Raw genomic sequence first — 13,611 nt, 5'->3', positions numbered from 1 at the left:
GTAACAAAATGGTGGCAGCACAAAGGAGGAGACACTCACAAAATGGTCACGTGGAGGCAGAGCCAATCACAGAACAGTTAAGGAGCAGAGCAGAGCCAGATCACAGAACAGTTAAGTAATACACAGTGCCACTCTTTCTGAGTGGAATTGTGGGGTGGAAAATGGTGGCCTACATTGGCCTCCACTGCTCCTTATGGCACTGTAGGTTCTCTGGGTGACCTTGGGCCAGTTAGTAGCTCTCACAGAAGTGTTGTGAGGATAAAATGAAAGGGGTGGGAAGAACACCCCCAAACTCCTGTGTCAGGATCCTACCTTGCCAGGGAGAACACTGCTGAAGAAAAGGCTTGACACTCAGCAGAGAAACCCAGTACAACTAAGGATGCATAAGGACCCACCATAGTCTCAAAGCAGCCTGAACTGCCTCATCTGATGGACGTCTTGCCTGGCCCCTCCAAACACACCCAGAGCCCTTGATCCCCAGTTCTCCAGGCCTGAAGAGCAAAGCCCAGAGTTCCTGTAGCAGTGCCCATTTGGCTGTGAGAAGGCTCCGTTGCCAGAGGTTTCTCAGGAGAAAGGAGTGGATCCAGCTGCAAGCAATGACTCATTATCAGGAAGAAGAGCTGAAAGTGAGAATTCAAGTTTTTCATTTCTCAGTTGGGTTCCTTAATATCTAGCTCACTTGTTCAGCCCCCACTCTAGAACTCCCTGGCTCAGTTCCTGTTCTAGCTCTGACTCCAGCTGTCACACTAGGCCCTGGTCATAGACAATCTGACTTTGGGGTGACTGTCTCTTCTTCCCCCTCCCCTGAGGCTACCTACTGTGTCTCCCTACCGCTTCTGCCATCCCAATCACAAAGTATAATGGCAAAGCAAGGAAGAGTCTTGTGGCACTTTAAAAACTAAGAATCTTCATCTGTCTGGACTTTTTAAACAGTTCTTTGATCATGTAAGCTAATTAACACCATGTGCTAAAAAATCCTTTGTCTCAATTTAGCCCACAAGTGATGGTATTGAACCTCTTGATGTACGTAATTCAACAGTTTCATGTTTCAGTCTCTCTTTGAAGTTCCTTTGCTCCAGAATTGTCTTGCGCTGCTGCTCCAACAAGGTTTAATTGCTACTAGCACTGCCCCCTTTGCCCTGTCCTTGTGCTGCAAATGGGATGTGCCAGACAAGTTTGACCATTGTACAAGCACCAGACAAAGAAGACTATGGGGAACCTTCCTGCAAACGCCTTATATCTGCTATCTTTAGGCAAATGTTCATGCTTCCTTCTCCTTGGCAGCCTACTATGACCACTACCAGTTTATGGGGGCGGGGGCTAGAGGCTACTTCATCATGTGCATATTTAACCTGTTAGGCTGTTGTTTTGTCTATAACAGACTAACATGGCTACCTCAGTTGCTGCCTGATGCACAAAAGATGTAAGATTATTGACATGAGCCACTTTGGGAGACAAAGTGAGAATCAGGGGGAAATGCAGTAAATAGATAAATATGGCAGCTTTTTAGCTAATCTGAAAAGAGAGGCCATTCAAACCAAAATGGCTTCTTTTGCTTTTTGAGTTTTTCCAGCTTGCCCTCTGTTGGGAAGAGAAATCTCCAAAGTAGTGGAGACTTGCTTCTAACACCAAGGGACTTGCTATGAGCTTGACACATTTTTTCAGGCTGTAAAAAGCAAAGGTCTTTGCCGAAAAGGAAGAATTCAAATCCACAGTCAGGCAATATCATTATTAGGGCCAACCAAAGTGTCATAAAATTGTGGCAAGCTTTCGAGTTCTCTAGTACTCTTCCATCAGGCAAAATGTTACACAAAACAGCGTGTGGCAGGGACTTCTTTTATAAGTACAAAAATTAGGCTGGATTGTGTAACCATGAGGTCAGTACAGCTGTGATTGCAAGAGGAGAAACCAGCCAGCATATGGTGATATGCCTCTTTCTGAGAGCAGTGGGCGGAGGTTAGCCAAGGACAGCTGCCCAGAAGAAACAATTTGACAGCCCACACTTTGATAGCCACTGAGATGCTGTGATGTGATTTTGTTTCATGTGGAGGAAGGCACTATTCATTTAGCTTGCTTAGGGGATGGACATTCCCCACAGATCTTGGACTTTTGCCGTATATCTAACATATTTTTCTGCTGTCTCACCCCAAGGATGGTTAACTCTACTGCATTTTGGTTTCATTTCTCAACCAGGGGTGGCTTTTTACTTGGATTTCATAGTTAGGTTTCCAGGAATATATTAAGAAATATATTTTTGCACCACAGCCTAAATTTATGCTAACGAGCTAATATGGGGAAACTGAAAGCACTGACAAGTGTTTTGCGCATTAAAATGCCCTTTTCAGGCATTTTAAATCCATGGATGATCAAAATATGAAGAGGGGAGCAGGATCACATCCATTTTTCCCAGTACCTGCATTGGTCAAAAGGACTGAATAGAGCATAAGTTTGTAAACTTGTCCCTGTTTAGGCTATCACCATAGAGTCTGGTACCATAGTCCCTGACTGAGTGGAGAGGGGGAAGTATGGGAGGCAAGCATAAACCTGCTGTTCCCTATAATGGTCTTGCGTGCTCATGCATGATGTAGAAGAATGGGGAAGGGAACAAGGAAGCTCTGTAATAGCCTATGGCAGAGGTTCCCAAAATGGTCCATGGAACCCCAGTGATCCGCAAGCTCTATTCAGGTGGTCTACATCGTATCTGAAGTTTTGGTTGAAGACAGGAGATGGCACATCCATTGCATTAACTATTCATATTGATTTTAATTAAATTTTATTAGTTTTATTTCTTATATTGTATTTTACTGTGTTACAAGTTGAATTCTATAGAATACAATAAATACAATGTAGAAAAAATTTAAAAACAATTAAAATCATACAGCATCTAGCAGAGCACGTTACAATTGTTGCAACAGTCAGAAAAATCATTTAGTGATCCATCAAGACTCTCACCACTTTTCAAGTGGTTCATGGGGGGGAAAGGTGAGGAACTACTGGTCTATGGGGTCCTTTCTTTGGTTCAAATCCCGTGTGCCATACTGCCATTACAATTGAAAGTCATCTATGATTATTGCATCAAGGCCACTGAGAATTCATTATGCTTTTTTTATGCAGAGTACAGGACCCAAACCTTCAAATGCATTCCAACAGCCAACTGGATAGACGCTACTTTTTTGTTTGGCCACATGTGGACAAATTTAAATCCACTGTATCTGTATAAGCAACCAATCACCTTGGAGTGTAATTTGATGAGTTTCTCCCTGTTGTGCTATGATGTTGCTCTTTTCTGTTGTAATTTTTAATTTGGTATAGTTTTTATTAAAGTTGTACTTGTTTTATTTTTGTACGCTGCCCGGTGAGTGTAAGGTGAGGGGTAGCATATAAAAATTTGTATGAATAAATAAATAAAATTACACATCCCATTTGGAAGGAATCACTGCATTTCTATGACCATTCTCTGTTAGCCATTTTAGTATGTCCCAATTTGCTTTCAAAATGAGTGATAAAATATGGGTTTGTATCCAGTAGTGGCTTTGTTCTAGCGGAAGCTTCTGCTTGTGCAAGGTAGGGCATCTGATTTTCATCAATCTCTTCTACCCAATGAAGCCCTCCAGACACACCCTGCACCACCAAGCCTCTCCTGAAGGTTGGGAGAGCCTGTGGCACATTATGGGATATAGCATAGAGGACTGCAGTTTAAGGAAGGAATTGATGAAAATTGGAATGCTACACCTTGTTCTATTGGAACCGCTTCCTCACAAAGCCACCATGGAATACAACCCATGCTGGGTTTTTTCAGCTTGCGGAAGGGCTGTAGCTCAGTGGTAGAGCACATGCTTTGTATGAGAAAGGTCCCAGGTTCAGTCTCTGGTATCTTCAGTTAGGACTGGGAGAGACAGAGAAGGGCTGGGATCTCTTCTCGATCGTTCCAGAGTGCAGGACACGGAATAATGGGCTCAAGTTGCAGGAAGCCAGATTTCGACTGAATATCAGGAAAAACTTCCTGTTAGAGCTATACGACAATGGAACCAATTACCTAGAGAATAGTGGGCTCTCCAACACCTGAGGCATTCAAGAGGCAGCTGGACAGCCATCTGTCAGGAATGCTTTGATTTGGATTCCTGCATTGAGCAGAGGGTTGGACTTGATGGCCTTATAGACCCCTTCCAACTCTACGATTCTATGACTTGTGCCTGAAATCTTGGAGATCTGCTTCCAGTCAGTTTAAGTGGTGGACAGGCTTGCTCTGGATACAGGCATTCTTCTTACGCTTCAGAGGAAGGTCAAGGCATGACAGTCACTCTAGGGGCTCATCCAGACGACTGCAAAATGTGTGACACGCCCGCTATGTGTGTTCATTATTTTTCGGTCGTCCAAATGACGTCTTGCGCTGTTATGCATTTTTGCGGGTTAAATCCGCTCCTTGCAATACCAGCAAAAATGCGATTTGCTGTTTAAAATCGGGAATCATCCGCTGTGCCTTCAGGAGGTAGGATGCAATACTGCGGACTTTACAGCTGATGGGTGGTTCTTGGGCGTTTCCCCTTGCCCCTTCTCCTCATTCCAGCCAATCACGTATCTGCACTTTTGCACATGTGCGAGAATAAGCCCGGGAAAATTGAACCAATCATCACAATGGTGGGGTGTTGGGGGGGGTCTGCAACTACTGCACAGATGCATTTTATTTTTTGCCAGCCTGCAAACTGGGCGGCCACTCTGGGTGAGACCTGCAATGCACAGCAAGCGAGAAAGGGGGGGTGGTCGGTTTCAGCCTGCCTCCGAAAGCTTTGTCAATTTCATTTTACTGGCTGGGTTTTTTGTTTCAAATCATTTCGCCGTGGGAAGGAAAGGGAGAAGGAGGGGTGTGTGACACGTTTCTTGCTTTTTTTGGAGAACGGAAGGAGGAAGTCGAATCTCCGGTAAAAGGGGTCAAGGTCCACTCAGCCTTCTATCCATCCGTGGTCGGTAAAATGAGTACCCGGCATATGCTGGGGGGTAAAGAAAGGCCAGGGACAGAACTGGCAATCCCACCCCACATATACGGTCTGCCTAGTAAACGTCGCAAGACTTCACCCTAAGAGTCGGAAACGACTTGCACTACAAGTGCGGGGACACCTTTACCTTTAAGTGCAATTGCCAGCGTGTGTATCTCCTTACATATCCATAAAGGCAGAAAAGCATACATTCCATAAAGGCAGAAAAGCATACATAAGCGTAATATCGCAAATACAAACAAGAAAGCAAGCAGACTTCAAATGGGTATACCTGGTGGCCTGGTCTACCCATTGAAATGCATAGACTTTCCGGACGCCAGGTCTACCCATTGAAATGCCAGATCTACTCATTGAAACGCATTGGCTGTTGTGATGCCAAGTCTACCCATTGAGACGCATGGGCTTTTCTGCCCCAAGTTCTACCCGTTGAAAGTAATGGGCATTTCCTGCCCTGCATATGAGTGGTTTGCTACAGTGTTCCCGCTGCCCGGAACCATAGAGACTGGAGAACCATAGAACAAGAAACGTGTCACACACCCCTCCTCCCTTTTCTTCCCACAGTGAAATGATTTGAAACAAAAACCCCAGCCAGTAGAATGAAATTGACAAAGCTTTCCAGAGGCAGGTGTGAAACCGACCAGCAGCCTGTTTCTTGTTTGTATTAGATATTAGCTTAAACGAATGTATGCTTTTCTGCATTAAGGATATTTAAGGAGATACACATGCTGGCAATTGCACTTATTTCTCCAAAAAAGCAAGAAACGTGTCAACCCCACTCCTTCTCCCTTTCCTTCCCGCAGCGAAATGATTTGAAGCAAAAACTCCAGCGAGTAGAATCAAAGCTTACCGGAGGCAGGCTGAAACCGACCACCGCCCTCCTCCCTTTCCTTCCGCGGCGAGAACTCCTTCACAGCCATATTGTGCTTCATTGCAAAGGGGGAGAGGAGCATATGCCATTTTTTTGCTGACCAATTGGTTGATAGGGGGAGGTTTTAGAGGCGGAGCTTGGAAAAAGCAAAAAGAACGTAGGGGTCTTACCGCTGCGTGTGCAAAAAAGCATTTTTTTTAATAGGGAAAGAGCGAACTAAAAGGCAAAGTGAGGACTATCAGATGACAAACCGAATATGGAGACTGTGGATTATCCTGCTCCGTTTGGATAAGCCCCAGGAGGGAATGCAAAACTACTGATTTACTTCCAGAACAGCTGCACAGACTAGTCAGAGCAGGAATCCCAATATAAATAGCATACCCTTTACCAAAAAAGCCTAATTTTCTAGGGTTATTGTTGAGTACCTCATAGGTACTTGAAAAAAAATCTAAATAGGCACTCTTGTTCTTGATTAGTGTAGTTTTATCATGTTAATTCTATAGAATGACAGAAGTGCAAAAAATGATATCAAAATTGTATCTTACGTTAGACTAATTGGCATAGGGCCCAGGCTTCTGATGCAGCACTCAGATTCACCTCCACTCTTGCAGAAGAAAATCCTCAGTCTGTTGCTGACAGTTCTATGAAGGGTTGTTAACCTAATAGAAATCAATTGCACAGATACCCTGGAACTCTCTTAGAACCTGATTGGCTAAATGTCTTGGAGAGGAAGGCATAATACAGATCTAATTTGTAAAATAGATCTGGCCTGTGCTTCATTGGAGGTACCAAGGAAGCATCTACTTGGCTTCCTGTCCTACTATTGTCAATGATCTTGGTGTCCTCTATTATTGAATGTTTTCTGTTGCAGAAGCTATACCCAAGGAAGCCTGTTCAAGATGCATGGGCTTGCTGAGACGGGGCTCCATCTAACACTATCAAATAATATTGTATTCAATCCTGGCCCTGCAAGTAGTGAGGAACAACTTGCTCATTTCTCTATTGGATCCCCAGGACACCCTTTAGTTGCTCTCAAGGAATCATCTGATATATGAGCTGAACCATTAAAATAAAATGAGTTATAACACTCAATCCTTGGCAGACAATGGCTCCTCACCTCTCCCACATACTTGCTAGACAGGCTTAGACAAATCACTGTTGTCTTCATTCCTTCCCCTCCCTCCTGCAATATGCTACCATACCCTACAGAGCTGTTGGATTATTGAAATAATGTGCATAAAGCACATTGAGCACTTAAAATGTACTTTATACATGCTACATGAGCTGCTTAGAAGGGATTCTGATATACAGTGCACAATGATTTTTTACAGAATGTGAAAATAAATTCTTTGAAGCTTAGAGTTTGTGTGATGCATTACTGTATAGTCCTGTAACATTCAGAGCTGTCATTAAAATCTTTCATACTTATTCTAGGTCATTCATCTTTCCTTTCTTAATTCGTGGAGGAAAACCAACCCCAGCCTTTACATTTTTGCTAGCCTTTATCTTCTGTTTGTATAACGGATACCTGCAGGGCAGGAGTTTGAGTAACTATGCAGAATACTCTTCAGACTGGCTAACAGTTCTGCGCTTCATTCTAGGTGAGTTCCATTAAGTAACAACAGGTTTTCAAATATAGCAGTTGGCAATTGGTTTTGTTGAGCATCTATAACAGAATGCTTTAGATGAATTTTTTTTGTGCTTCAGAAGGGAAGCTTAAATTAGGCTTCATTTCCTCTTTTCTTCAGGTTGAGATGCCACCTTCTGGAGTATTGGAGCTGAGTGCATCCTACTCCCTAATGGAATTTAGCCCTATAGAAGGAAGACTATCCACATTTCCTTCTATTTTTGAACTATAGTGCTGCTTGTTCCAAACACCCATCAGTACTCCAATAGGAAAAAGGCACTGTTAGCATTGGAAAACATTCATTCATTAAGCAAGGGATGGCCACGATCTGCGGGGGAGCATTCTGTTTGCAAGATAGTGTTCTAGCAACCAAAATGCGTTTTGCTGCTCAGACTGGGCCCTTCATGAGCTTCTAGGCAATAAATTTGTTCCCATCAACTCCTCTCAGGCATAGTAGTATCACTTCCATGTTACATACAAAATCAAAAAAGAGGGATGTAATATTAAAGTATGGGTTATCTCTTTCATACAATTTTGACTACCAGTTAGCCATCCCTTAATTAGAGTGCAGAAACTAGCACACATAACGTGATTTGCCTTATAGAGCCCAGCAAAGGAAACCCATAGGTGACATGTTATGAAAGTTAACCTAAATGAATAGGTAGCTTGCAGTGGTGGCTGGTGGTTCTATGTCAGTGAGGCAGTGGAATCTGCTCCAGGTTTTAGTCCAAACTTTCAGTGAGCTGTCTAAGGTGCTTCAGCCACCATTGGTAGTGTGGGTATCACCAGTTTGTTCCACCAAAATGGGAATGTTTCTGTTAATGTGCTCTTCTGTGAAAACCTCTAGGGATAGCTGCTACTTGGATTGCCAATCATATTTATTCTGGGGAGAGAGCAGTTTTGACCAGTTGCTGCCTCCTTATGGTTTCTATCCCTTTTCTGCCATCAGAAGGACCAGGGATATCAGAAAATACCTCTGGCCTCAAAATAGCTGTAGCCCCAAAACTAGTACAGATCTTTTGGGACTTTCTTCGTTTTTGAATATATACCAGTTTATTCATATTTGCTTCCTAATTTTTTAATATACTGATGAAGCTGTAAGAAGACCTTTTGTCTTAACCATTAAAGCCATATTTTATCAGGAGCTTTAGGCTTTCTGAAAATTCAAGTATCATCCACCAAATTGTCCCATTTCAGTGATTTCCCAAACTGCCGATATGGACCTTGGAAAATCAAGCTACCATGCATCTTTTAGGCGATTCCTTTTTAAAGATTTATTCCTGTTTCTGCCAGTATGAGGGAGACAGTGACTTCATCCCATGGGAGCAAATTAGGATTCCTTGATGTAGCCCATTCTACAGTAGACAGGCATGGGGAATGCCACAGATGTCACCATTACCTGCAAAGCATGGTCCCATCCCGGACCCTCGCTGACTTGACAAAGGGGAAGGTGGAATGTTGGCAGGCAATATTAACTCACCTATCCCACAGTTCCAGAAAAGAACTATTGGCTATTGTTCTCATGTACGTATGTGTTTTTAAAACGTAAGCATAAAATGTCCCACTAGTTTAAGTACAGAAAGAGTTGAGCATTGTGTTGATCAGAACATACAGATAATTTAGTAGTCACATGAGTGGCCTTATAAAGAACAATGAGGCAAAGAACTTCTTGTTACCCAGACATATAAAGGTGTACATTCATAATTTGTTTCTTTTAAAAAATGTATTTTAAAACATTTTAACATATTACCTTAGGTTTTACAGGGTGGCTAAGTGGCCTGCTGATTCATGTGCACTCTGATAATATTTTGAGGAATCTTAGAAAACCAGGGGAGACTGGCTATAAAATACCAAGAGGTGAGTAATGTGCTATAGAACTATAATGCTGAAAATATGTTATTAAAACTTAATTATTTTACATTGAGACATTTTAACTGTAAAGTTCCCAGAGCCGAAGGCCTAGGATTGCAAATTGCTTATGAGCTCCCATTGTCACAGAAGTTGAGCTAGAAGCCGTTGACTTACATTCTCTATTGATTCCTGCCTTCATCAACCATTTGTTTAGAACATAGTCTGCATATTAAAGTAGATCCTTTCTTTTTGCAAATATCTTTAGCTGTTGATTGCTGAGACCTCAGCTTTGTTGACACTAAAAACACTGAGGCTACAATCATTTCCCTAGTTTTGTGTGCTCAAATCCCATTTATTTCCATGGGAGTTAAGCGTACATAACTTGGTGGAAGGTAGCCCAATCCTATGATCTTGACACAATGGTTACTACTAGTGCTGCTTGCACCGGTGCAAATCAAGTCTGTGCCCCCCCCATCCTCACTTAGCAGACACTCACAGCATTTAAAGAAATATAAATGCAGAAACAGCTACAACTGTTCCAATACACTACTTAGCAACTGTGCAGCTACCTACCAATTGTGACGTTGTCTGTGGTCAGCTCCACTCACAACTGTGTATAGAAATCACCAGTCAACGGTAGCAATGTCACAGTTACAGGGCTGGTGACATAACCTGTCCCTTTTCTCCCCTCTCCAGATTCCCCCTCGCAAGACAATGGCCATGCAAAGAAAACAGGCACCTTTCCTTCTCACTTTTGCCGTCCTTGTCCTGTAGTCCAATTTGCTTCATGAGAAACATGGAGAGACAGTTTCAAGTTTTGGCCCTGGGGGAGCAGTCAAAATCACTCTTGATCTGAAACACAACGAAAACCAACATTTTCAGTACAATGTACACATGATGGCTAAGGCTGCATGCTTTCCCAGTACTGTTTGACAAGTACACCCAGTAGTTGAGTGTTTTTGGGTCCATGGCCGTGAATGCCCATGCTTTGCACTTCTTGGCCAAGTGCATGTTAACTTGGGGTTTGGGGTTTGTTGTCCAAATGGGTACATGTTTACTATATATCTTTTTTCTGGAATTTACTGCTAAATACAGGAAATTCTTATTTGAGCTTATACAGTAGGGCCCCGCTTACTGGCGTTCCGCTGATGCGGCGGCTTTCAATTCAGGGAAATTCCCCGTTTTAAAGCTGATTTTGCGACATTTTTGCGCGACGCGGCCCATTATAGTCAATGGGTTCTGCTTTATGGCGATTTCCGCTTTACGGCAGGGGCCTGGTCCCTAACCCGCCGTATAAGCGGGGCCCTACTGTATTAACATTTATAAGCTGCTGTTCACTCCAGAGGACCTTCAAAGCAGAATGCAACCATATTAAAATAAGATAAAAACAGGAGGTGTTCAGGGGGGATTTTTCCCCCCCTCAGAAATTTCATCCCCACCTAAAAAGGAGAGTCCATGATAGGCAACATGGAAGTTCACAGCTACACACTACTAATGTCCATTAGCTCACCAGACAGAGCACAGGGTTGGGAAGCTGGAGATGAGAGCTCAGTCCCCGTGATGAGGGATGAGAATATGGCCTCCACTCCCCCTTTTTTGTGCCTGACCAGCAACAGTTGTATCAGGCAAAAACGGAATGTCCAGGGTTCAAAACCAGACTGCAAACACCACAGGCTAACTCCTAGCCACTCAGCCACAGCAGCAGACTGGAAACAGACACATGGGGCATTTGTCTTCCCCCAGTTGCCAGCCTCAAGACCCAGTCATATACACTAAGATCACATGGGCTGCAGGAAGAACTTGGGTCTGGAGGAACAGCTCAGGGTTCACATGGAGAGGGTCCCAAGTTGAAATCCAGAGTATAACCTCACACTAGAAATGGTGGGGAGGGGCTCCCACATATTAGTAGGAGTGCTGCATGGTCCAATAGCCCTTTTGACCCTCCCGTACTAACTCATGCAACCAGTCTGCCTGGCTATTCTGATAGGCCAGCCTTAACATCCCAGCAGCCTCAAACATCCCTCCCTCATACACAGCCTCATGCACCATAACAGCTACACCTGGCCCATTTGTGTGCCCTGGGAGACTTACCCCTTTTAACCTCCCTGAGCCTGATTGAGAAGAGAGTGGAGGGGTCTCTGGCCCTAGAGTCTGGTTGAAAAGGAAAATGATTTTCTGTAGCAAACAAGCAATACATGTTGAAAAATAATAGCCTTTATAACAGGGGTCACCAACCTTTTTGGACCAGATGGCACCAGTCACAAAATGGCTGCCATGGGGTGTGGCATAACACAAAATGGCTGCCATGTATATTTTTGTATGTTTTTTACCTATGTGTAGTTTTTATTTGTAAGCCGCCCTGAGTTCCAGTTTTGGAAAAAGGGCGGGGTAAAAATAAAGAGTAATAATAATAATAATAATGGCAGAACATAAAATTAGAAAGTAGTCATGGTGAAGCTTTTCCTATAATTGTATTTCCATATTACATGAGGGCCTCCTGCAGATACCATCTTACCAGGAGGTCCGTTCCTCACAACGTAGGAAACGGACCTTTAGTGTAGTGTCACCTACCCTTTGGAATTCCCTCCCCTTAAATATTAGACCGGCGCCATCTCTTGTTATCTTTTTGGCACCTACTGAAGACCTTCCTCTTTCAACAAGCCTTTTAAGTAGAGGCCTTGCCCCAGTCTGCATCTGTGTTGGAATTGCTTTTTAAGATGTTTTTAAACCTTTTTTAAAAATATATGTTTTATTATATTTTTAGAGATGTTTTAATATATTTTAACATCTGTTTTTATACTGTTTTTAGAGTTTTTGTTTGCCTCCCTAGGTTCCTACTGGGAGGAAAGGGCGGGATATAAATTTAATTATGATGATGATGATGATTAATAATTGTAATATAATATTAGACAAGACTTGCCTTGTTGAATTTCTGCCTGCCATACAGCTGTTAAAGGCACAAGAACCCTGCTTTTCCCCAATGCCAACCCTAAACCAAAAGCTAGGCTGCCATCCTGTACCCACTTACCTGGAAGTGGGCCCCATTAAACATGAAGAGACTTATTTCTGAGTAGACATATATACAGTAGTTAACTACACACAGTGAATTCTTAACAAGTCCCTGGTCTTTAGCTCCTGCAAAGCAGAAAACATGGCTAAGCCTCTTTGCAAAGTTTTCACATTAGCCTTTTGGGGGGGGGTTCTTTGTCATGATGGGTTGGTGATTTCCACTTTATAGAATAGCATCAGGAATGGGGTAGATGCCAAAAGTAAAGTTACTGGATAGACAGCAGAATAGCAAGAGAGGTGCCACTTCCAATTCCAGTGCAGGAGCCTGCCCTCAACAAATACATTGGCAACCCCATGGAAGGGGTCACCACTGCTGCTTGTGGAATGAGCTGCCTCCATGGCCTGCACTGTGGAGCTGGGATAGATAATCTCCACTGTGCCTGTTACAGAAATGCCTATGGAAAGCAAGGAGCAATGTTCAGCAACTGTAACACATAGTCCCCAAACTTGGATTCACAGTAGGTTTTTGTACAAGACTGAGGGGAAGGAGTAAGTGGTGGTACCTGAGTGCCTGTTCTATACTTATACCTCTCTCCATTGAGTAAGAGGGAGACTGCTGTGATTGAGGCAATAATTACCCCTTCCTGGAACTCTGTATGTGTTGACAGCTTGTTCTTCTCCATGCATCTGGGCTCCCTGATCCTGCAAGGCAAAGGTTCTGATGAGTGTTGGCCAATAATGATAATGATTAGAGGGGTGTGCCTGGATATTGCATAAGTTTATTCTTCCTCTCTGCTGCCCAAGTCCCACCTACATCTCTGCTGCATTTTCATTCATTCATTCAATTTATATCCTGCCCTTCCTCCCAGTAGGAGCCTGGGGCCATTCCACCATCACAACTCTGCCAGTATAGCAGATACCCTGGTAGAATATTGTGCCAGTTGTATCAGTGTATCTCGTGTGATGCCTGGATCACAGCCTTTTCGCCATATCCTGTAGCCCACTCAGCAAACATATCTTAAGTGTAGGGTGAAATAAGCATGCTAAATCTGATTTTATTTTGAAACTGAATACCCTCCCCCCCCCAAAAAACCCCCCCCACACAACTAGTTCTAGGAGTGCTTTATGGAGGGGAGGTGGACTGTATGGTTTGGGCTGCACCTTTACCTCTATGGTGGAGCCCTACTTTTATTTATATGTGTTGTGTGTTTCATAGAATCATAGAATGGTAGAGTTGGAAGGGGTCTATAAGGCCATCGTCC

At 43.3% G+C, this 13,611-nt stretch overlaps 1 protein-coding gene across 3 annotated transcripts in view; it reads left to right on the top strand.

Moving 5' to 3' along the window:
* The window catches only part of SRD5A1 (steroid 5 alpha-reductase 1), a 56,987-nt gene that overhangs the window by 19,940 nt on the left and 23,436 nt on the right, over positions 1-13,611 (top strand). For all 3 annotated transcript variants that reach the window (XR_009758328.1, XM_061588356.1, XM_061588347.1), the window contains exons 2-3: positions 7,297-7,463; positions 9,245-9,346. Coding sequence is in view for 2 of the 3 variants with exons in the window: in XM_061588356.1 (XP_061444340.1) it covers positions 7,297-7,463; positions 9,245-9,346 (269 nt within the window). In the remaining variant the exon portion in view is untranslated. The remainder of the gene's footprint in view (positions 1-7,296; positions 7,464-9,244; positions 9,347-13,611) is intronic.

Source organism: Rhineura floridana, chromosome 1, assembly GCF_030035675.1.
Source record: "Rhineura floridana isolate rRhiFlo1 chromosome 1, rRhiFlo1.hap2, whole genome shotgun sequence".
Taxonomy (NCBI): Eukaryota; Metazoa; Chordata; class Lepidosauria; order Squamata; family Rhineuridae; genus Rhineura; species Rhineura floridana.
This window is presented reverse-complemented; position numbering and strand designations above follow the sequence as displayed.